Here is a 21525-nt window from a genome sequence, read left to right as displayed (position 1 = left end):
GAGTGATAAAGAAACACGGATTCAGATTTTAGCAAAACTGTCAAGATTATGGAAAGAAACATTAGTTAATCGTGAATCAACAATAAAGAAAACTGTTGAAAAAGTGTGAAAGACGTCTTTATGGCTAAAATGTAAAGTCAGTTTGTGCATAAAAACTTTTTGTTTTTTAATAAAAAATGACCTCTCATGCTTTTGTATTTTATTTTGATATATTGATAAAGTATTCGTAATTTGTAACAACATCATTTTTTATGCATTTGTGTCCATCCATTGTTGGTAATACACTTTTTAAAAGGTAAACCCTAGAAATTATAATTAGACATCAACATCTCTAATTCAAATCCAAATTATGAAGTGGCCATCCATTCCATTATGTCCACTGGCGAATACAGCAGGAGAGTATTGTGTCTTTTGTGCGTAACATCCTCAGAAATAAACAAAGTGTAACTGATGTTAAGATGTTCTTGATGTTTCATCGATGGAATCGAACTTTGTACCTTTCTGTCACCATTGATTAATCACATCTGTTAGTGGGCTGAGGGGTGTCAAATGTTTCCTGCTTCAAGTATGGGACGTTTTGATACCTGCAAGTGCTCCATAACTTGGACCATGCAAACTCTACGTTTCAAATCTGATGTCCTCCCAATTTAAAAACCACTCAAAAAAGACACATTAATGGCCATTTCATTTTTAGCTTTCTGACTGTAGCAGAGTGTTCCGTGGAGTACACCTGAAGTACATGAATAATGATTAGACATTCATCTAAAATCTTGTTTTATTGTGCCATAAAGTTGTGAACTTTGAGCATAGGATCATCAAGGTGTTACAGCAGCTCTGAAGAGCACATATATCTATAGGCCTACACAGTAATACATTGATAAGAGTGAAGGCAGACATGTTTGTTGACATGACACAGTTTTGACATGTAGAATAATCAGTCGTACCTGTGACCAGTTTTACTACACATTTTAAATCATGATTTAAAAAAAAGATAGTCCAAAGATTTCCCTTTTACCGGCTCCCATTGGTCTTCGGACATGTTATAGCTGAAGACATTCACCTATCTTAAAATTATTAAGTTTTGTGCAAATGAATTACTATAGGCCTTAGCATACAATCTCTACAAGAGTAAGGTAAAGGTTCATTTATGGTGCTTAGTCTCCATGTGAGCTTTACAACTCTCAACTCATTTAGTCTACAAGACATTAAGGAAAATACAAGGTTAAATAAATTCAACAAAAGTTAAAAACTACAAAGAAAGAAGTGTATTGTGTGCTCTTTCGTGACATATAGAAATTGTTCTGTGGATAGTGTGTGTATGACATAAACACTGACATGACAAATTCATTTTTGGCCTTTTGTTTAAGAAAGCTCTCACTGTAAAAAAAAAAGAGAAAAAAAAGAAAAAAAGAATAGCAGCAGTTAAGGCAAAAAAGATTGTTCCCCATGGTTACAATTATACCTGAGTACCTAAAACAATTATGAGAGATCTACATCAGAGGAGAACGTTTTGGTCTACAGATTATTACATAGAGAAGTTAAATTTCTAATGTTTCTCAAATCTCAAAACTATGAAAAACTAAATCCCAAAATGTTGCTGAATTAGATAAATGCTCAGCAACTAGAAAATCATTCAGTACCATTTCCAATACATTATCAGCTAGAACAATCAAAATAATCAAGAGAATGCATTCATTTTTATGGATATTACAATAATAAAAAGTATATTCTTACACCCATTACACAGGCTTGTCAGGAAGTAGTCGTCTTTGTGCTATAAGCCACTTGTAAAGGGTGCGTTGCTCTCTTGGCTGATACTCTCCTTAATTTCCACAGGCAGTGCGTCAAAGAGATGATCCTCCACAACCAGGCCAGTTCTGCGCAGCATGCGGCAGTTTCCCAGCTGGACGGGCACTCTGTCCAGACAGTTTCCTTTCAGCTCCAGCTGAGTGAGCTGCACCAGTTGACCCACGGTCTCCGGCAGCGCGGTGAGCGCATTGTTCCCCAGACACAGCACCTTGAGCTTGGTGCATCTGAACAAGGGCTTGGGCAGCACCTCCAGCTTGTTGGAGTTGATGGCTAAGTGCTGGAGGTTGTGGAGGAGACCAACATCTGGAGGGAGCACCGAGATGGAGTTGTGGCCCACGTCCAAGTGCCGCAGTTTGGGTAGAGTGAACAAGGCTGGAGGCAGGGACTCGAGTTTATTGTGAGAGAGGTGGAGAGACTCCAGAGACTTGACCTGGCCGATGGAGGATGGGATGGTGATGATTTTGTTGTGCCACAGTTTGAGGCACGTCAGCCTCTTGAGGTGCTGGAAGCTGATGATCTCCTCTATGGTTCGGATGTTGTTCGATTTCAGGTCAAGCTCCTGTAAATTGGTCAAGCTGAAAATAGCGTGGGGAATCCTCTCCAGTTCGCAGCTGTACAGCTCCAGTTCAATAAGATTTATCATTTTTTTCAGACTATTCAGTACCAGCAGCTTCGTACCATCATTGTGCACCACTAGCTTAATCAGATGTGGTGACAGCTCTGTGATGTTCGTGGGCATTTTTGTGAGATTACTCTTCAAGCATAATGTCTTCAAATGTCTCAAATCTCGCATGGACTCCAGGCCGATCATTTTATTATTTTCTGAGCTCAAGTTGCCGATGAGATTAAGCTCCCTTAAACTCCTCAGCAAATACACCCATGTTGGGATCTCAGCGACATCAGTGAACTTGACATGAAGGCAGCGAAGATGGTCCCGGAGGAAAGCAAAACCAGTCTGCTCGACTTTGGCTGGGCAGTGGCAGAGATGCAGCTCCTGCAGGCTCGTCATTTGGGAGACCTTTGCAGAGAACCTCACCTCAGGAATCAGCTCCAGCTTCAGCACTTCCAGGTCCGTGAGGTCAAACACTGCATTCGGGAGACCAGAGAGCATGAAAAGGTGCAACTCCTGCTGGTCCTGTGCGTTACGGGTCACCAGTTGCCGTAGTTTCTCAAAGGTCCACTCGTGATTGAGGCTGATCTCCCTCAGCTTGTTTTCACTGACCTCGGACAAGAAGACACCAAAGCGTTTGGAGTAGAGTTGGTCATATTGGTCAACCATGTGTAAAAGGAATGCAAAGTCATTTTTGACATCAGGAATGTCACTAAAGCTGCTCTCTTCCCGGACCTTCTCAAATGAGTACTCTTTCAGTGGACGTCGAAACACCCAGAAGAGAGAGTACAAGCACGCCATCCCGTAAATCAAAATCAAAGCCATGTAGCTAATGAGCAGCTTGTTTAGCATGAATGCCATGTTGTGCGTACAGAAGAACGTTCTGTATCCTGTTAACTGTTTAATATCAGGCTCACAACTGTGCTTAAAATTTATTTTTGCCAAAAAAGTGGAAGTGTAGGACAAAATCAAAATAAACTTGACAGTTTTGACTATGGTCTGCGCTACATAGAGCTTGTAGATGAAATCACTGTCCTCCACATGGGCTCGGAATTTCCTTACTTTCTCAAACAAGGCTTTGGCCTGCTCCCCGTCTTTTTTGTCAAGGATTGTCATGCTACTTGGGACCTCTGTGATGGGCTTGTCTGCAGAGAACTTCACCCCAAGCATGGGTGTGGATGAATTGGCATTTGCGCCTTCATCTTTCCCCTCTAGAGATACCTGCTTTGGTGCCGAGGAGGTGCCAGTCAACCTCTGTTTATTCTCTTCCGAGTCCTCACAAGCGGTTTCAGACAAAGCCTTCGTAGTCCAGGGAGACTCAAAGCATCTACCAAGGATAGAGACGAAATGCTCAATCTTTGAGCTCGTTTTGGGGTATTTGAACCAGAAATTGCTACTGACCATGAGAACGAGAGTGTGGATGAGGGTGAGGTATGGGAAGTACTTGGAATACCAGGGCAAGGCAACATGGTAACATATTTGGTTGATGAAGATATACTGCTGATAGTCCAGGTTGGTCCTGACCCCTGTTGGTTGAGGTTGATTGGCGTATTTCTCTGCCACCACAGATGTGTGTTGGTGTGTGATCTCTGTCACAACTTCATCCGGTAAGTCCTTAGTAACCAGGGGGGTGGAGGACGCCGCAGGGGCCCCGGTGGCTGCTGCTGCTGCCTGTGTTGTCTGCTGCGTGAACGGGTGAGACGTGGTTCCCGAGGCCTCATCTGTGTCCTCCAGACATGGAAGGCAGGCCACCTGGTCCTTTGTGATCTGCATGGTCATGGCAAATATGGCCAGCATGAGCATGACCAGCCCCAGGTAGTCCATGAAGACGTCCCACCATGGCTTTAGGATGCGGTACGTCGGCTGGATGTCGTTCAACGACGCAACCTCCGTGAGTGTGAACATCACTGCAACAGATGGAAGAGTCAGTTAGTCTACAAAATTAAGTATTTTGATAGTTGGTTTATCATTTTCTTAGTATTTTTTTTCTTAGTATCATTCTCTTGTCCCAGTTGATTTAATGTGAGGAGTGTCTGCTGTCCTCTGTTTCATATCATTGGTAACTCATATCACTCTAGGTTTTGCACTGTCAAGATAAAAAACAACATCTGATGGCGTCTCATTTAAAACATTGACATGTTTCACTGTTTTCTGTCATTTTCTAAAACCTATAATCACTGTGTGTAATTTCTGACGCTGTGGGTAGCTCATCAAAACAATAACAAAGGACTTGGTTTGATGATGCCGTGAAGAACGGGATCATTGGAGTCGTCTTCGTTGTCAAACCCTGACGTGACTCAGGCAGATGTGTTCACAGACGAGTTAATGTATTTAAAGTTTAATTCTCGACACGTTGAGTCACCATCCTCAATCTTTGACTAATCATCTGATGTTTCCCCCACAACCAAATGAATTACAGAATTTGTCTGGGTTTGAACTTAAAAAAATAAGTACACAACTCAACAAACGGTCTTGTTGTTTTAGGACAGTTAATGGAGGAAATTATCACCAAATCAATCTGGTCAGAATAACTGTCCTACATTAAATTGCTCTGACACTCCCCTGTTTAGCTTACCTAAGTCTGAACATAAACCTTCCTTCAAGACTGCTTTTAACCCTGTGCCCTTTCATCTTCAGTAATAATTGAAGGGGAAATTCAAAAATGACATTCCACATAAGTGTCTTGAGCAGCAAACTGCACCAGGAAGTCAAAGCTTTCTGGGTTAAATCCACAAAAATTTGCAAGGAGCGGAGCGAAGTGCCACATCGTACTCCCTGCGAAAGCTGCCAGAGTAACACATTTAACTGTGCAAGGTGTGAATGTGTAACTGTGAAGGCCCTCCATCACTTCATACTGGTGTGTTAAATCCAACCCTCACTTTGTCTCACTTCGCAGTGTAGTTTCATTCAGTAATGAAGTTTAATCACAGAGCCAAGGTTGAGCTAAATCCAGACTTATTACAACATGTTGTTACTGGAACAGAGCACAGGCCTTTGATGTAGCTCTGCAAACTGTTCTGACTCACTAAGACGTTTGGCACACGTGCGTTTCATTTAGTGAGGCACTGCCTTTTCTTCTTCTGTTTTCTTCTCTCGGATGTGGCACTTTCTGTATCGTATAGATCATCCTTCATCCTTTTCCTGTCTCTAACGCAAAAAGACACAACTGACAGAAAGATTTAAGATAAAAAATGTGTCTGCGAATAAACACATCAATGATTTCCTGTCCACCTTGATAATGTGTTGCAACTTTAAGGCCTGCGAGCTAAACTGTAAAAGCAGTAGTTCTTCCTGTGACACATTTTAAATATTTCATACTGCGCTGCACAACTGAGGCAGAGGACATCTGGATCACATTGAACTGCACTCAAGGAAAAAGGTGTTTTCCTGGTGGTGCATATTTGAAAGGAAGAGGTGCAGCACTTCCAAGCAGAAAATATATTCAACTTTCCCCTTTGAGCTATGAATGATATTTTTTAACGTAGGAGGTAATTTGCCTGTTTTTGGAGGCTGTGTGTCAAACATGAAAACCATGATCTTTTTAATAAGGATGTTCTAGAGCCTTCAACTGTTTTCCACATAATGCTACATTTCAGAGCAGAAATTCTAATTATTCGTAGTCTGTCTTTATCAATTGTTCTGCTACAAAATGAAGAAACTGGCCTCTAGTTTGAGGGTGACAGTCTGCTGATAACAGCTGTTGACACACAGCGACGTTATCTCCAAAAGCCAGTAGTAACAGATTGAAACAGTATGGCTAATAAGTTGTGTGCCTCCGTGATGGCTTGACCCTTTGTCACAGCAAAGAAGAACTTCAGATGAGTAAAGTTCCTGCTCACCACCTAATCTATCAGCCTCCAAACAAGCAAATACAATCTCACAGGTCCTCCACAATACTAATGAATATCTCAAGCATGAATGACCAGGTCAGAGGTCTTGCGATTGAATTTTCATCCTGCAAATGAAAAATTAAGGAAAATGATTTTTCACATGTTCGGCACATTATATCAAGACACTTCAGCAATCAAAAAAAAAGCTCTGATTTTATTTTACTGGGCAAAAGAGTTAAGAAAGTCTTAATGTCAAAAACCTCATCCTTTTAGAATTTTTTTTTTAAATAAACAGTGGTAGTCTCTTTTACTGTACAAATTCTTTGCCATTTATGCATGTGAAGTAATTCAGTCTGTGTTAGAGCTTGAATAATCAATCAGTGGGTCTATATAATCAGTTCATGTAAGTTTATTGCAGATATTTCTTATCAGCAAGAAATTGCAGTAACAACATTTGGGTAATTTTTTTTGGGGGGGGGGGGTCATAACTTTTAACTTTGTGTTTCTGTAAAAGTCGAAATATTTTTTAAATTCTAAGATATCAGCATAAGATCTTAAACAAATCAATATCTATCAAGAGCTATAGTGCTTTAGCGAGGCTATATCGAGTTGCCTTCTTGTTCTCTTATTTTGAGGAACTTGAAAGTCCTGCCTTCTCTACATCGATAAAGTAAATCAAAATGTGTGTTTTCTCATCTTATTTTCCTATTGTCATAATAAACACCAGCCTTTCTTTGTTACATGTTAAAAGGACATAAATAACTAAATTAACAATGGCAGAATATCATTTAGCTGCTTCAGTTTGCTGATATTACTCCTGCTGGCTCACTGTCACGGCTCACTGGAACACTTGAATAGAACAGAGTCGACTTAGCTGTAATACCTGTGCTTTTCCTGCTGTGACTAGTGAAAACGTCTGCCATGAAAAAGGCTTATATTTAACACTTTGAAACCAGCCAGCTGAACTTGATGCAGTCTGGAGTGCTGAGTGTTTTACTCTTCCTTCTACTCGATCTACCCTGAGTGGCAGATTTTCCCCCTTCCACATTGCACCCGGTCATATTAGCAGTTTGTGTATTGCTCTTTCCTGATTCTAGTGATGCTGATAAGGACGTGAAATCAAATGAATGATCACAAATTGTAGCTATTTTTAGACAATATCTTGGCAACGACGATATGCAGCAGTGCAAGTGATCTTTAGGTTCTGCAGCATTTACAAATGTGGCAGGCGCAAATTAGTGGTTCATAATTATCAACCCTCCCACAGGCTCGTCACATGTGGCTGATGAAGCTCATCCAGACAGGCAATGGAAAAAAATTTAAAACTTTGTGGGTGGGGGGCCTCCAGGAAGGGCGGGGCCCCGCGCCACACAGCAGCAGGGCCCGTGAGCAGTCCCCGTCTGTGACACCGGGCTCAACCTGTGCACACACACAGACTACACAAACTGACCTCACATGTAATAGCAGCCACTGGACTGCATGTTGAGAGTAAGTTAATTATGATGATTATAAGTTTAAAGATGGCTGCCGGACTAATTTGTGTAAACTTACTTAAAAGCCAGGTCTGCAAATGGGTCGCAGGGAAACAGGCTTTATTTTAAACCCTCAGGCAGACTATTTGACCACAAGAGGAAATTCGATATTTGTCTCGTTAAGTGATGAAACGCCTGACTTTTTTTTTTTTTTTTTATTTTCCCTCACGTGAGGAGGAGTTCTTGCGCAGTAAGTTATCTGTTGGTGTACCGGATCAGGTGACTTGTTGAAACATGTGAAATTGAGAAACACTGTGTGTCAGGTCGTTAAACATTCACGCCAGGTACACCAGTTTCTTATCTGGAAACCATTATCTGCTCCTCGGCCACGCGGGACTTAAGAAACATCAATGAAGTTATTGATTATCAGCAGGCTTTGGTTGCGTGTATTTTCTAAAGTTCAAACACAGTAAATGGAAATATATATACTCACTGCCTGTGTGGCGTTATCTCAATCCAATTATTTCTTCTTCAGCCGGCATGCCACTTTTCACTCCGCTCCTCAGGTGCGCCTCTAACCTAATTTCTCAGCCCTGTTAGAAACTGTGACGCCGCTCCGTGAAACAAAAACTGCGAAAAACATTTGTCGGTGTCAGCGCAGTTCGTCGGCTGCATCCCATCCCTCATACCTGAGCCCGTGGACCGGAGCCGGCTGCCTGGCCGTGAGATACACAATATGCGCAGGGCAGTCCTCCGGCGCACAGTATTTCTAAGACAAGGCAGATCCAATATGGAGCCGCACAGACCGCTGTTGTGGGTGTTATGGGCGCCTCTCATTGGAGGATGTCATTACGGCCGCTTCCCGAAGGCACCGCCTGCTAGCTTATCTAATGCTGCGTTCAGAGCGTGTGGGGAAAAGTGGGAACAGACGAGGCAACACAGTCAACGGCTGGACTGACAGCTTTACTTGTATCTCAAGGTTGCCCTCTTAATGACCCCCGCACTCCGCACGGTACTCTCCAATTACAGGAACATGTATTTATTGCAGGCCTAACTGCATTTACTTGATCTCACGGCTGTCAGTTGTCTACCAGACAAAATAAATATTGGCCTGTAGGTGTACAAGCACAATAAAATCCACAAACAAGGTTACATTCAGTATCTTACCATATGCAGCCAACAAGGAGGGGTTTCTTTTACAAGTATTGAGCACGTCTTTGAGAAATATAACGGCTTATAATGAATGTACTACATGAAAGTATTGTAAGTATTCAACAAGTCCAACATAACCCTGAAATGAATAGCCTACTATTTAAACTGAGGTGAGTCTACTATTCACAATTGAGCTTTTATGTGTCCCACCTTCTCAGTGTGACTTGAACGCCTCACCTGCTTCCCCTTCTTTGTTTCAGTCCCAGACACCACAAAGTGCTTCATGGTGTTGGTAGAAATAACTCTGCTGACTTATTAAGACCTAGCACATGTACCTTCTGTGCTCATGACACGTGTTTAACATGCGGCATTGTGTTGTTACATTTAACCTAAACTATTATTAATATCTATCTATCTATCTATCTATCTATCTATCTATCTATCTGTCCGTCCGTCCGTCCGTCCGTCCGCCTGTCTGTCTGTCTGTCTGTGTGAATTATTGGTATTGACAAACTCAACAGTCAATAGGACCCTGAGTGCTGAACTCGTGCATCATTTCCAGCTCTTTCTGGATTTGGTTGATGATGCACCCGGTGGAGGAAGTGTCTCCTCAGTTGCAATCCATACAGGTTTCAACCGGTCCAGGGCTGCTGGCTGCTGGCACACTGTTCTCGCTCACACGAGCCTACCCCTTGTACTTTGAGAAGAAGAAAAAAACAAGAAGGAGGGGAAAAAAAGACAAAGAAAAGCAGCCAGTGGGGCGTGTAGTGTGATAGTCTGGGAGTTCACAAGATCAGATGTGGAGGGGGGGTGTGACCATAACATAACCACAGGCAGACTGATAGCTGATGGGATCTATGTTCTTTACGGGCTCTATAAGAAATCAGGTAAAATATGTAAAGTGTATTAGATATCTTGTTTTTGCAGGAGGGCCAAATGTTTGCTTAGAGTTGAGTGAGCCAGTTTTATGAGAGCTTGGTTTAGAGGACAAAGCAGATGAAAAAAGAAGTGAATTAGTGCGTGTAAACTCCCTTAGCTGTCAGTGATACCCACCACGACTTGTTGCTATTAGACCTTATTTGTAATAAAGTTGCTGATGTTAATTAAATGCAGATATCATTTCAGAAATGGCCGTACCCTGAGCTATACTTCTAATGATACCAAGACTGCCCTTTTTGCAAACCATCTGACTCTGGTGTGACATATGCTTTGTGTCACCAGTGGAAGGAAAAAGATATAAATATTGTAATGGTTTGTTTTTTGTGTCACACTGGGTAGCAGAACATTGTTGGACAGTATGAGGTTTCTTGTCGGTGTGTGATGGGCCAACAGATGAGGACCCGTGGCAACCAGTTCAGTGTGTTGAGCATTTCCTCAGTAAGATATAAATTATTCAGCGTAAACCTCCCTCCCTGATTTGTAAAGAATACGCTGGTTGTATCACACACGGAGACATACGCTAGCGATTTAACAAATGTGGGGTCTCTGTGTGGAAGTAACAAAGAATAAATAGTCATTTAAAGTTGAGCTGAAGCCGCAAACCAACAACAAACCCCAAACAAACCTGTTTCTATAGTAATTAATGTCCTGTCAGCATTGAGTTCTGCCACCCACACAAACGCACACAGTGGGGTAGGAAATTCAGGATTAGGTTGGAGCGTTGGACATGTAGTGGGGAGGGTGAGGGGTAGAGACTGGTGTCAGTAAAGGTTTCTGCTGTCTGCAAGGTAACTGGTGAGTAATCAACTAAATGTGGAGGAAAAAGTACTACATTTGCCTGCAAAATGTAGTGGAGTGGACGGGGAAAGTAGCAGAAAAACAAAGTAAGCCAAGTAAAGCACAGTTATCTCAAAACTAGACTCAAGTACAGCACTTAGCACGAGTAAATGTACTTTACATTATATTCCACCACTGGTGTCAAGTTACATACACTGCCTTGGGCGTCTGCTTGCAAGCTGTTTGCTCGTGTGTTGGTCCTTTGTTATTACTCAACATACAGTAAGAGCAATGGATGGTGATGTGGTGTGATATGATATTACAGTTGGGAAATAATGAGCAAACAGCCCCTGAGGCACTGAGGTACTTGGTGCACTGTGTGTATTTGCATGTGTGTTGAAGACAAAGACAAAGAAACAGACAGAGAACACATGCCACTCTCCCTTCCACATCTCATACCAGCGTATCTTTGTTCTCGGAGACACTTTTCAGACCAGAATAATACCTCACAGTGCTCACATCTTATTTTCTGCAGCAGTAAACACATACATTTGGGTGTTGCTTGTCATTTACAGTGCTGATGACATGGCCGCATGAGGGCTGTTTTTCACCTGGAGTGAATCAGCCATCCACATGAAGCAACCATCACCTGCCAGATGTTGGATTAGATTGCTCAGGCCAGATGATGCATACTCTGCAAAATATGTGTTGGTAAAATCTCAAAGGTATTCCATTACACTAGTGCCGAATGATCTGCCAATAGACTAATCACCGTAATCATCATCCTGTAACAAGGAGTATCGTGGCAGAGCCAGGGCAACTTGACTCACTGGTCTTACTTAGCCCCACCTGCTGTCGTGTTGATGCACACTGGCATTCTTCAGAGATAATGGCAATGCATTTGATTTAGTCTTAATTCAAATCAATTTCAAAAGGATTTTTGTAAGATTTAGGAATAATGGACCATTTATGCTGGCAAGATAGGTATTTCATTCTAGGATATATTTGTTGTTTTGTTACTGGAAAATGTGCAGAATCAATGACTCTTTGTGGCTCTGTGTGGATTCCTTCAGGGATCTGGGAAGTGTGCTGTAGAGGAGCAGAGCAGTCACAGATTGGTACAGAGTCAGAGACACAGGCTGGTACAGTCAGACAGCTACATCACAGCCTTTAAAACTAGTAAGCTTCAGTACAGTTTAGAGACTAGTAGTCGCACAGATGTTTTGAATGTCCATTTATATAACTTAAACTAAAAGCCTTTATTTTGTCAATAATGGCTGAATAAATAATTATGTTTCCATGTAGAGCAACCACACGGACTATTGGTAAATGGTAAATGGTAAATGGTCTTGCATTTTTATAGTGCTTTTCCAGTCTACTGACCGCTCAAAGCTTTCAATACTTGCCACGTTCACTTATTCACACACACATTCATACACTGATGGTGGAGACTGTTAAACTCACATTATGGTAAAATATCATGTTTATACTTAGTAAGTTCCGCAATGTATACCTCTGTAACCCCTGGTTTGATTGGTCTTCATGTAATAACAATGTAATTATTAAGTTTTAAAAGTTTCAAGAATGAATTAATTCCAACTAAATGCTAGAGTAATCCAAAGTGTTTTAGACAGCATGGAAAAATGTGAAACATGTCTGTAGGCAAACACACACTTCAATACACATTTGGAGTTAAAGGATAAGTACACCCAAAATTGAAAATTATTTTCTCACTCTCATGCTGATGGAAAGTCAGGTGAACTTTTGTAGTCCACAAAACATTTCTGGTACTTGAAAACAGTGTTGCAGCATTCTCATAAACAACTGAAGTAGATAGGGACTTGTTTTAAATTGAGAAAAAAGCAACCAAAACCCACCCTAAAGCTTAAAATGGTTTGATACATCTCGTCCTGCATAATCCAAGTCTCCAGAAAAAAATGTTAATTACACCCTTGACATGCAAAAGTGCTCCTGCAACCATGTAAGATGGTGTGCCATGGTTATCCGGAGTCATTTACATTTTAAAACAACTACTTCAGTTGTTTAGGAGAATGCTGCAATGCTGTTTTGCTGTGAAGCTCCAGAAATGTTTTGTGGACTTGAAAACTTTCCTTTGTCAGAAGGATAGATACTGACTGTGTTCAATTTTAGTGTGAACCTATCCTTCAGGTTTCAAATAATAGAATAAAACATAAAAACTATTCAATCATCAAATACCAATTTCCCTTTAATTAGTGTGACATTTGCCATGAAATGTATTTCAAATTACAGACATGTTCAAAAAAGCATTTATGTTTGATTTATTCTTCTTCTTCTTTTTATCAAATTGGTGTTGTATATATGTGTGGTATTGTGAACATCTCACTGGTATTGTATGTGAGCTGGCACAGTACTGTTTCTTTAACTACTCTTCTTTGGGCGTCTAGGGTGTAGCCTGAACTCTATGACTTAAAGACACAGACTGCTGCATAGAAAACAAGTCAACATGAATACATATCAACGTATTTGAACATCACCACTCGTTGTATCATAGACATAAAAATGTTCTGTTACAATCAATTCGCAACTGCGTTTTAAACAATGAACTGTTGAAGAAACGGGAGGATATTTGGACTAGTTTGGACCTAATGGATCGCCGTACTCGAGCGGACACGTGATCAGAAAAAGTTATAAATAGAGGTGCTGGTCTCAATTGTTTGTTTGACGCACGGGCAGAGAGAGCAGTGACATGGCGTCGACAAGCCGGTGAGCAGCAACTTTTATTAAATAAAATACCCCTTCCTTTTCATGTTTGGCTCTCAAAATGTAATTATTTAAAAAACTGTCGCGGTAGACTCGCTGAAAGACGCTGATACTTGTCCCAAATATCACGCCCTTAATCTCACCGTTGGATGTACGATGTATTGTGCTAGGAACTGCTAGCTAGCCGGCTAGCCTGTGGGATGTTGCCAGAAGTCACTCTGTGTGTCGCCGTTATATTCTCACACCGTTGTGCTGGTTTTCAATAGCTTCACTTGATCATCACGTAAACGCTGTCGACTTGTTGTGTCGCCGTTTGGGCTCTTTGGACTCACAGCTCGGCTAGCATGAAGCTGAAACTTATGATGGCATATTAGATTGCACTAATGGTCTGCGAGCTGGCTTGTCACTTGTTAACACATCCATGTTTTCTGTGCTGCGTGTCTACAGGTAGCTAACCTTTCTGTAACACTGATCATCTGATTTCTTTTAAAGATGGGTTTTAACAGGACTCGCCACTAAATATGAGTGTTTGTTTGTCCTTCCCCTCATCTGGTGTTGCATCTACTGTCACTGGTATGCAAATGTAAAGGATAGAGTGGAAAGTGTTTTTGCAGTTTTTGGTTTGGCCCTGATTTGACGCCCAGTAATGAGATCATCTGTGCTGCTTTCGCCACATCATCGTGACGAATTTTGGTTATTGTTGGATTCCATTCAGGACTTAAAGTATGACTATTTGTTAGATCATACCTGAAACTATTACTCGACTAATCAATTAGTCCTTCTGCACATAATTGACAACTTTTTCGCAAATTGATCTTGATTGATCTTTTCTTTTCAAGCAAATATCTCAAATTGTCTCTGGATCATCATCTTTAATGTGATGATATTTTTCTGTCATTGCAGACTTAATGTTTGGGGTTTTAGATAAAAAAAAAAGTATGGGCTAACATATGTGTCAATCGATTGATTAACACTGCTATTTTTTATTTGATGTCTCTGAACTACCTGCTCCTGTTAAGCATCATCAGGTTGCTTATTGTTTTCTTTATGCTATTGACACAGTTTAGTAATTAATTTAGGGAACAATGACTCGTTTTGTGTCTGATATTGTTTATCCTTTGTCTGAATTCCCATTTTACACTAGCCTAGACAGCTTCAGCCAGTTTTGTGCTTTCAGCTTATTGTGTCCATTAATTGGATCAATTCACCCATTATAACATAAAACAGTCATTGTGCAAGACTTGTTGTTGAAGAATAGTCACCCGGATATTATCAGGAACAAGAATGAAAGTGAAGTGAAAGTGTAAAGCACATCTGGCCTGTGTGACATTTTGTATGTAAATGTTCTTCCCTAGTGTATAAGAAATGGAAATTAGCGTTGCTGGGATTTTTGTTGTTTTTATTTTTCCCTCTTTGTAAAGTTTGCTTTTTGTCTTGAACTCATGAACTCTCTCTACGCCTCCCAGATTTTCCTGTTTTATTATCCTGCCTTTCTTGTCTCTTTTGCACCTTTTGAATCATTTACATTATTCAACTGTTGTTCTCCTTCTGCAGCGGAGATGCTCTTGCCCTTCCCAGAGTTCAGTGTCCCAACCACCCTGATGCCATACTGGTGGAGGACTACAGAGCCGGGGACATGATTTGCCCTGAATGTGGCCTTGTAGTAGGTCAGTACGTACGCTACAAACAAATGCACTTTTGCTTTTGAAGAACTTCACATTGTAAGAACACATCCTTTCCATTTTGGTTTCCTGTTTCTTTATCTCCTCTTCCATCCGTTGAACTCAGATAATTAAACTCATCAGTGCACACTAGGGTCTCTCAGTGCACATCTTCCTCAACCTGTACAGTTAGTTTTGTTGTGCATGTGAAAATGTATTTCTCTGTAAAGCTGTTCAACCTGCATCTGGATATTAATCTGCAGGATGTAGCATCCATCTGTTTATGTTGTATTTAGCCAAATCATAAAAAACACATTTGCTTTGTGTCATGCAGAAGTGTTTTTGGCACATCTGCTACTAGGACTTCTTTCACCATCAAAATATAATAGAAGCAAATATTGTTGATGTAATTTCTTAAAAATGGCATCTAAAAAAACTCAGATTATGTCCATAATGTTCGTAATAATTCACAAACCTCACTGTGAGAAAGAATGAATTGCTTTCCTACTTGAAACAGAAAATATTCTTTTTGCAGGGTTTACCCTGTCAATAATAAGGGGTAGCCCTCAGGCTGTTTTGGGCACTGCCTAAGACAAATGAAAGTAAAATCTAGGTCTTCAAAGCCAACTAAATGATTGATCTAATGGTTGTAGTTAGTCCCCAGTGGACTTATTTAGCAAGTAATAATGGTGGTCTAAAATGATGTAAAATTGCATTCTGTTTTAAATTGGGGGGAAAAAAGTTTCTTGGGGAGGACCCTCAAACCCTCAGCCTAATATGTGCACCTAAGCCTTCCACAAACTAGGAAAAATACTGACCCTTTTAAATACATGCGTAGATTCAATTCAATGCAAACACCAAGAGCCAAAATGTTTTTTCGATTGAGAAAAAAGTGGTGTGCAGTAGAAGTGTTTAAAATTGAAGGGGAAAAAACTAAAGGTTAGAAAGTGGACTGTTATTTGTTCAAGTTCAGCCAGTTTTATTCTGTCATTTATCACAAAGGCACATACAGGCAAAGATACATTCATACGTATGTATGAAGCAGAGATCTTTTCAGTGTGTGATGTAAGACAAAGCTGTAAGAAAACAGTTCTTCTCTAATGAGCCCCCTGAGCAAAGACCAGGTCAGATGGGAGGCAAGAGACGCCAGCCACTCGCTGATGCAAGCCAAGTGCCCTCTGTTCTGCTCCCATCGCTTCGGCTCGCCTCTGAGGAGATGAATGTCAGATATTAGAAGGACTGATGGATGGTTAAAAAAAAAAAAGGAAAGAGTCTAACAGGATTAAATATCATAAATCTAATCCTGGACCCTACTACAGGGTGCCAAGAACAGTCAGTCATGATAACTGGAAGAAAATAATATTACCTGCCTTTGTCACACCTTTTATCATTTGTGCATCTCAGGTTTGACGCATTAAAATTGTTTGGATCACAATGTATTATTTTTTTCTGTTTTATAATAATACAGTGAGAAGAAAATGAGAGGGAGAGAGGACAGGGATGATATGATTTAGATTCATAGCAACATTATAGCCTAGAAGTTGATGTGGAAAACTTGTACTTCTAGTCAGTCTTCACTTTGGTGAATGAAAGAATAAACTGGTCTCTGTTGTAATTACTTGAACACATAGGTTTAGCAAAACACAAATCTGACATCAGAGGAGATCTTCGTACAACATGTTGGATACCAAAAGCTTCATACAGCTTTATAGGCACATAAAGTCCTCAAGAATCACACCACCTGGGAGTAGGTGGAACTCTCTGTCTATTGTTTCTCAATATTAACAAGGGAGTCTGGAATTTCTTCAAGGTCCATCTTATCTGTACCTCTGTACCGCCCTGAGCCTCCCAGTTTGCTTCCACAGAGCATGCCAAGTGTAGAGGGCTCTGAAGACTCTCGGATCTTAAATCATAACAAAGCATGAATGGGGCCTTTATTCCTATCCATAAATGTCTACCACAATAGTCAACACTCAAAGAGTGCCGTGGACGAGCTGAAGACAGACAGTACAGGAGACAATATTTACAGTATTTGAGACTTGGAAGTTGTTTGCATGAGGGAATTGTGCAGAGTGTGGCACCATCTCCTGGTTAATTATTCCGGAGGGATGTAATACAGCCAGACAGATACTGTCTGACCATGCAGGTGACAACAAACACAACTTGTAATAAAATCTGTTTTTCCATTTCTTAAACTGTTTGTGTTACATTTGCTGTTTTAAGAGCAATGGTTGTAGCCACCAGTCTAAAAGATTGAAAAGCTGACATCAACAAAACAAATTAATATGGTTATTGGTTGAAATAGTTTTTGGTTGAGAGCGGTCTGACAGGATATCCCTTTTTAATGAGGATATTGTTTAAAGGAAAAAAAGTGGCATGTGTTAATCCAGAGCGAAGATGATGTTGGTCACTATGAGAGATGCACAGTTTTTTTTTAATTGCATTTCACATTTAAAGCGAATTCTAAAGGTAAAGTTACCCCGTGCCGCCTTTTTGCTTCTCATACATCTTACTTATTTCAAATTGTTCAAACCGTTTCCCCTCAGGTGACCGTGTAATTGACGTAGGCTCAGAGTGGAGGACGTTTTCCAACGAGAAAGCCCTCAAAGATCCATCCAGAGTGGGAGACGCGCAGAACCCACTGCTCAATGGAGGCGACCTAACCACCATGATCAGCAAGGTGAGAGACGGTTGTGTCGGCTGTTCTAGATGAGCCCCAATCTGTCCAAAACTACAGTTGGTATTTGCAGTCCAGATAATTGGAAGCATGTCAAAAGATATCAAAGCATCTATTATACCAGTGTTCAGATGTGTTGTACAGGTACTTTAATGCGAAAACAGTTACGTGTCATTGAATGGTTTGATAATACTTTCCAACATTTTTATTATCTGATACATATTTCTGTTCAGAGTTTGGTCCAACCGTGATTCAGAAACTGTCACTGTTGAGTAACACCTGCTGCATTCACAGTAAAAACCACATCCTCACTGATTACGGCTTGTCTTGAAATACAACAACGCTGAATTTGACTCCGTTTCCACCACAGGGAACAGGCGCAGCTAGTTTCGATGAGTTCGGTAACTCCAAGTACCAGAACCGGCGGACCATGAGCAGCTCAGACCGGGCCATGCTCAATGCCTTTAAAGAAATCAGCACCATGGCAGATCGCATCAACCTGCCAAGGAACATCATAGTAAGTTCTTAGAAAAAGTTAAATATGATTCTGTATTGTGCCTTTGAGAAAGATTATGCTGTTGTAGGACAATCTTTCTAACCAGTTACCTAACCAGTCAAATGCTGAGAGCCTTAAAAGTTGTTCCATGTTACATCACACTAAACACTCCTCTCTCCTGGTCCCTGGTTCAGACTCTGGAATCTAACCTTTAAAAGAGAAATGGAAACGATGCACATGTGGTTCATAGTGAGCAAGAGAATGGAAACCAAAACGTAACTTTACGTGGTGATTGTGTAATTCTGTGGTGTGCGGAAACTACACTGCCAGCTGAAGTCTCTGCTGAAGTTTGATATCAAGGGGCCATATGTGGGCCAGACACATGTTCATGTCTACGTCTCTTGAGTAAAAGGGGTATGCTATTTTTTAAAGTATTTTCATTTATTTTTTTCTTCTTTTCTTAAACCCTGGTCTAAAACACCAATCTTGTTACTCGACACCCCATCCCCAAAGTTTGCACTGCAGTAACTTGAGGCCTCTTTTGGGGTATTAATGATAAATATATGTTGATGTGAATAGTTTTTACTGATTATTTCAAATTGAATATACATATAAAACCAACATACTAACATGGAACAAGCAAACAAAACAAACAAACCAAAAAGATTTGTTGAGGGTAACATATTTAGTAGAATGACAAGTAATCAGTTGTTGCTGAATAATGTACATTTCTCCCAATTCTCCTCAAGTTGTGCTTCTTAAAATATCAAATGTTTTATCATTTCTTTCATTATGTAGAGTTCCGCCACTATCCTTACCTGTTGTTTTTAATAAGATTTGAATAGCATTTTTAATTATTTGATAAATAAATCAGGGGGTTGGTAATAAGAGCCACGTTTGCCTCACTTAAAGTTAAATATCATGACACAACTATTATCAGCTTGTTTAATTTTAACAAAATTAAATTGGAACTGTTAAGAAAAAGTGGAGCAATGTTTTTTATAGATTTTATGTTGTACATAATTTATCCAAAACAGTATCGCACCCATATATTAGTGAACATTTTTCATTCTCTGAAATGATTGAATTTGGGTAGATTGTCATTAAGACCTTTAACAGGAGGATGCAAATAATGTGTTTGCTGTTAATAATGTTTGAATATTTTTGCTCTGCAGGACAGAACAAACAACTTATTCAAGCAGGTTTATGAACAGAAGAGTCTGAAGGGGCGAGCCAATGATGCCATCGCTTCGGCCTGTCTCTACATTGCCTGCAGACAAGAAGGTGTACCTCGAACCTTTAAAGGTCAGGATGAAGAGTTTTTTTCTTCTGCTAACTGCCATAATAATGAAGTTAAGACTGCTCTTAAGAAAAGATTGATGGAGTAAAATCAAATCATGACAAAAAACTTTTTAGAATTTGCCTTCTTTATATTCATGCACTGCTGGTTTAAGTATTCGCCATTGTCATGGTTTTTTTGAGTTCTCATGTTTAATTAAAACATTTAATACACATCTAACCTTTAGTAGAAATTAGAAGCACTGGTGTTAAAACTCCTGATATGAAATTCTAGTTTGCTAAATTATTTACCTCACAATTTGCCTGTGTTGTATCGCCTGAGGGGTAAAACTTTTCACATCATATGTAATGTTCTCAGACTGTACAGTAAGAAACTAGAGGATATGATGGTGATCCATTGTTAGATGTTCTTGGAAAATTGCTCACCTTTTCCTGGAAGAGAAGTCCCATAAGTATTTCTCAGTGGGCTTTAACGTGTGGTATGTAATTTACCACCATTAAGTAAAGGCAATTAGACCTCAGTCCCTATGGTTGGTTAGAAGAAAACATCCTGTTCATACAAGTAAAGGATGCACAACTGGTGCACTTTCTCTTCTCTAATTTGACTGTGGAAGTGAGAGACTCAACAGCCAGGGGAAAAAAAGCTGAATACAACCAAATTTCTTTCACTTCACTCCATTTAACACATTTCTTCCCCTCCTCTTCCCTCCACAGAGATCTGCGCCGTCTCTCGGATCTCCAAGAAGGAGATCGGCAGGTGCTTCAAACTGATCCTGAAGGCACTGGAGACCAGCGTGGACCTCATCACCACCGGAGACTTCATGTCCCGCTTCTGCTCAAACCTGGGCCTGCCCAAACAGGTGCAAATGGCGGCCACCTATATCGCCAGGAAGGCTGTGGAGCTCGACCTGGTGCCTGGCAGGAGCCCCATCTCTGTGGCTGCAGCAGCCATCTACATGGCCTCCCAGGCCTCTGCAGAGAAGAAGACCCAGAAGGGTAAGTGGTGACGCTTCAGTCACATTAATGATAGCTTTTCAGTTCAATTGATGACGGTTTGAACACCTATATACTAGTGCACATTATGGATTTACTAACTCACCAACCAACAATGTTGCCCACTGAAAATTAATGAAGTAAAAGTGTGAATCATCACAAAAGTGGAAGTAGGTCGATAAAGATGAAGTTAAATGTTTTTACACACCTGTGGTTCAGCCTCATAAAAGGGAAATGGCTCAAGCCGATAAGCATCTCCTGTCAGCCCTCCAACCTGCTGAAGTGTTGTTGAGCAGGACAGTGGTACATCTCTGGCTCCAAAAAAATTATAATCTTGTCATATTTTTTTTCACACTGTATTTTTCGGCTGCAGAATATTCCTCCCAATTATCGTTATGAAGCTGCATCATGTTACAGACTCTAAATGATTCAAGATTTGAACTGGTCTCTGCCCCCTCCACAGAAATCGGAGATATCGCTGGTGTTGCAGACGTTACGATCAGACAGTCATACCGACTCATCTACCCGCGCGCTGCAGAACTCTTCCCTCCAGACTTCAAATTTGACACACCCGTCGACAAGCTGCCACAACTGTGAAGACCACACTCTCTCCACAGTGACGATATTTTTCTGCTGTACTTACAGGATTGTATCTTTCTTTTTTTAAATCATATTTTTGTTGGATTTGGAAGATTTCTCTTGTCCTCAAGACTTCAAGCCTTTGTCAAGGCACTCTCACAGGAATTAAACGGACACATTCCAGTGCTTAAATAAACAGCTTTGCAGACTGTACTTACAGTATTTCATTTGAGTGTATATACACTGTACCATGTATATATGTCCAAGTGGGAAAATGTAATTGATGCTTGCAAGTTTAGGCTGGTTTCATACTGTATACATAAAACTTTGTTTTTGTAGAAAAATGACCAGGTTCTATTTTGTTAGTTTGTTTGAATTGTTTCCAGTAATTTAAAAAAAAAATAAAAGATTTTCATTAAAGCATGGTAATCTGCTTTTTTTTCAATTTCTTTACATCAAACATTTAACCATAGAAGAATACATCAAAAC

General features: G+C 40.4%; 2 protein-coding genes across 4 annotated transcripts; one reads left to right on the top strand and one right to left on the bottom strand.

Annotated features, from left to right (window-relative positions):
- Window positions 1-757: 757 nt before the first annotated feature.
- lrrc8da (leucine rich repeat containing 8 VRAC subunit Da) lies at window positions 758-8907 on the bottom strand. Of its 3 annotated transcripts, none has more exons than XM_030403788.1 (2): window positions 8889-8907; window positions 758-4326 (listed from the first exon to the last, which is right to left on the bottom strand). In XM_030403788.1, the coding sequence occupies exon 2, from the start codon at window positions 4322-4324 to the stop codon at window positions 1775-1777; it is 2550 nt and encodes an 849-aa protein (XP_030259648.1). In that variant the 5' UTR covers window positions 4325-4326; window positions 8889-8907; the 3' UTR covers window positions 758-1774. The 3 variants fall into 3 exon arrangements, with proteins under 3 accessions (XP_030259648.1, XP_030259647.1, XP_030259646.1); XM_030403787.1 differs by lacking the exon at window positions 8889-8907 and adding an exon at window positions 8211-8541; XM_030403786.1 differs by lacking the exon at window positions 8889-8907 and adding an exon at window positions 8215-8540.
- A 4324-nt stretch (window positions 8908-13231) lies between these two features.
- gtf2b (general transcription factor IIB) lies at window positions 13232-21456 on the top strand. Its single transcript, XM_030403806.1, has 7 exons — window positions 13232-13334; window positions 14886-14998; window positions 17539-17672; window positions 18040-18186; window positions 19341-19470; window positions 20179-20460; window positions 20921-21456. Exons 1-7 carry the CDS (start codon window positions 13318-13320, stop codon window positions 21052-21054), a joined length of 957 nt encoding a protein of 318 aa, XP_030259666.1. The 5' UTR covers window positions 13232-13317; the 3' UTR covers window positions 21055-21456.
- Window positions 21457-21525: the final 69 nt, after the last annotated feature.

Source organism: Sparus aurata, chromosome 21, assembly GCF_900880675.1.
Source record: "Sparus aurata chromosome 21, fSpaAur1.1, whole genome shotgun sequence".
Taxonomy (NCBI): domain Eukaryota; kingdom Metazoa; phylum Chordata; class Actinopteri; order Spariformes; family Sparidae; genus Sparus; species Sparus aurata.
The sequence above is the reverse complement of the archived record's forward strand: the minus strand, read 5'-3'. Positions and strand labels throughout refer to the sequence as shown.

Coding starts and splice junctions, on each gene's coding strand:
- gtf2b (XM_030403806.1), top strand. Junction 17,673..18,039: donor TAACCACCATGATCAGCAAG/GTGAGAGACGGT, acceptor TTTCCACCACAG/GGAACAGGCGCAGCTAGTTT. Junction 19,471..20,178: donor TGTACCTCGAACCTTTAAAG/GTCAGGATGAAG, acceptor TTCCCTCCACAG/AGATCTGCGCCGTCTCTCGG.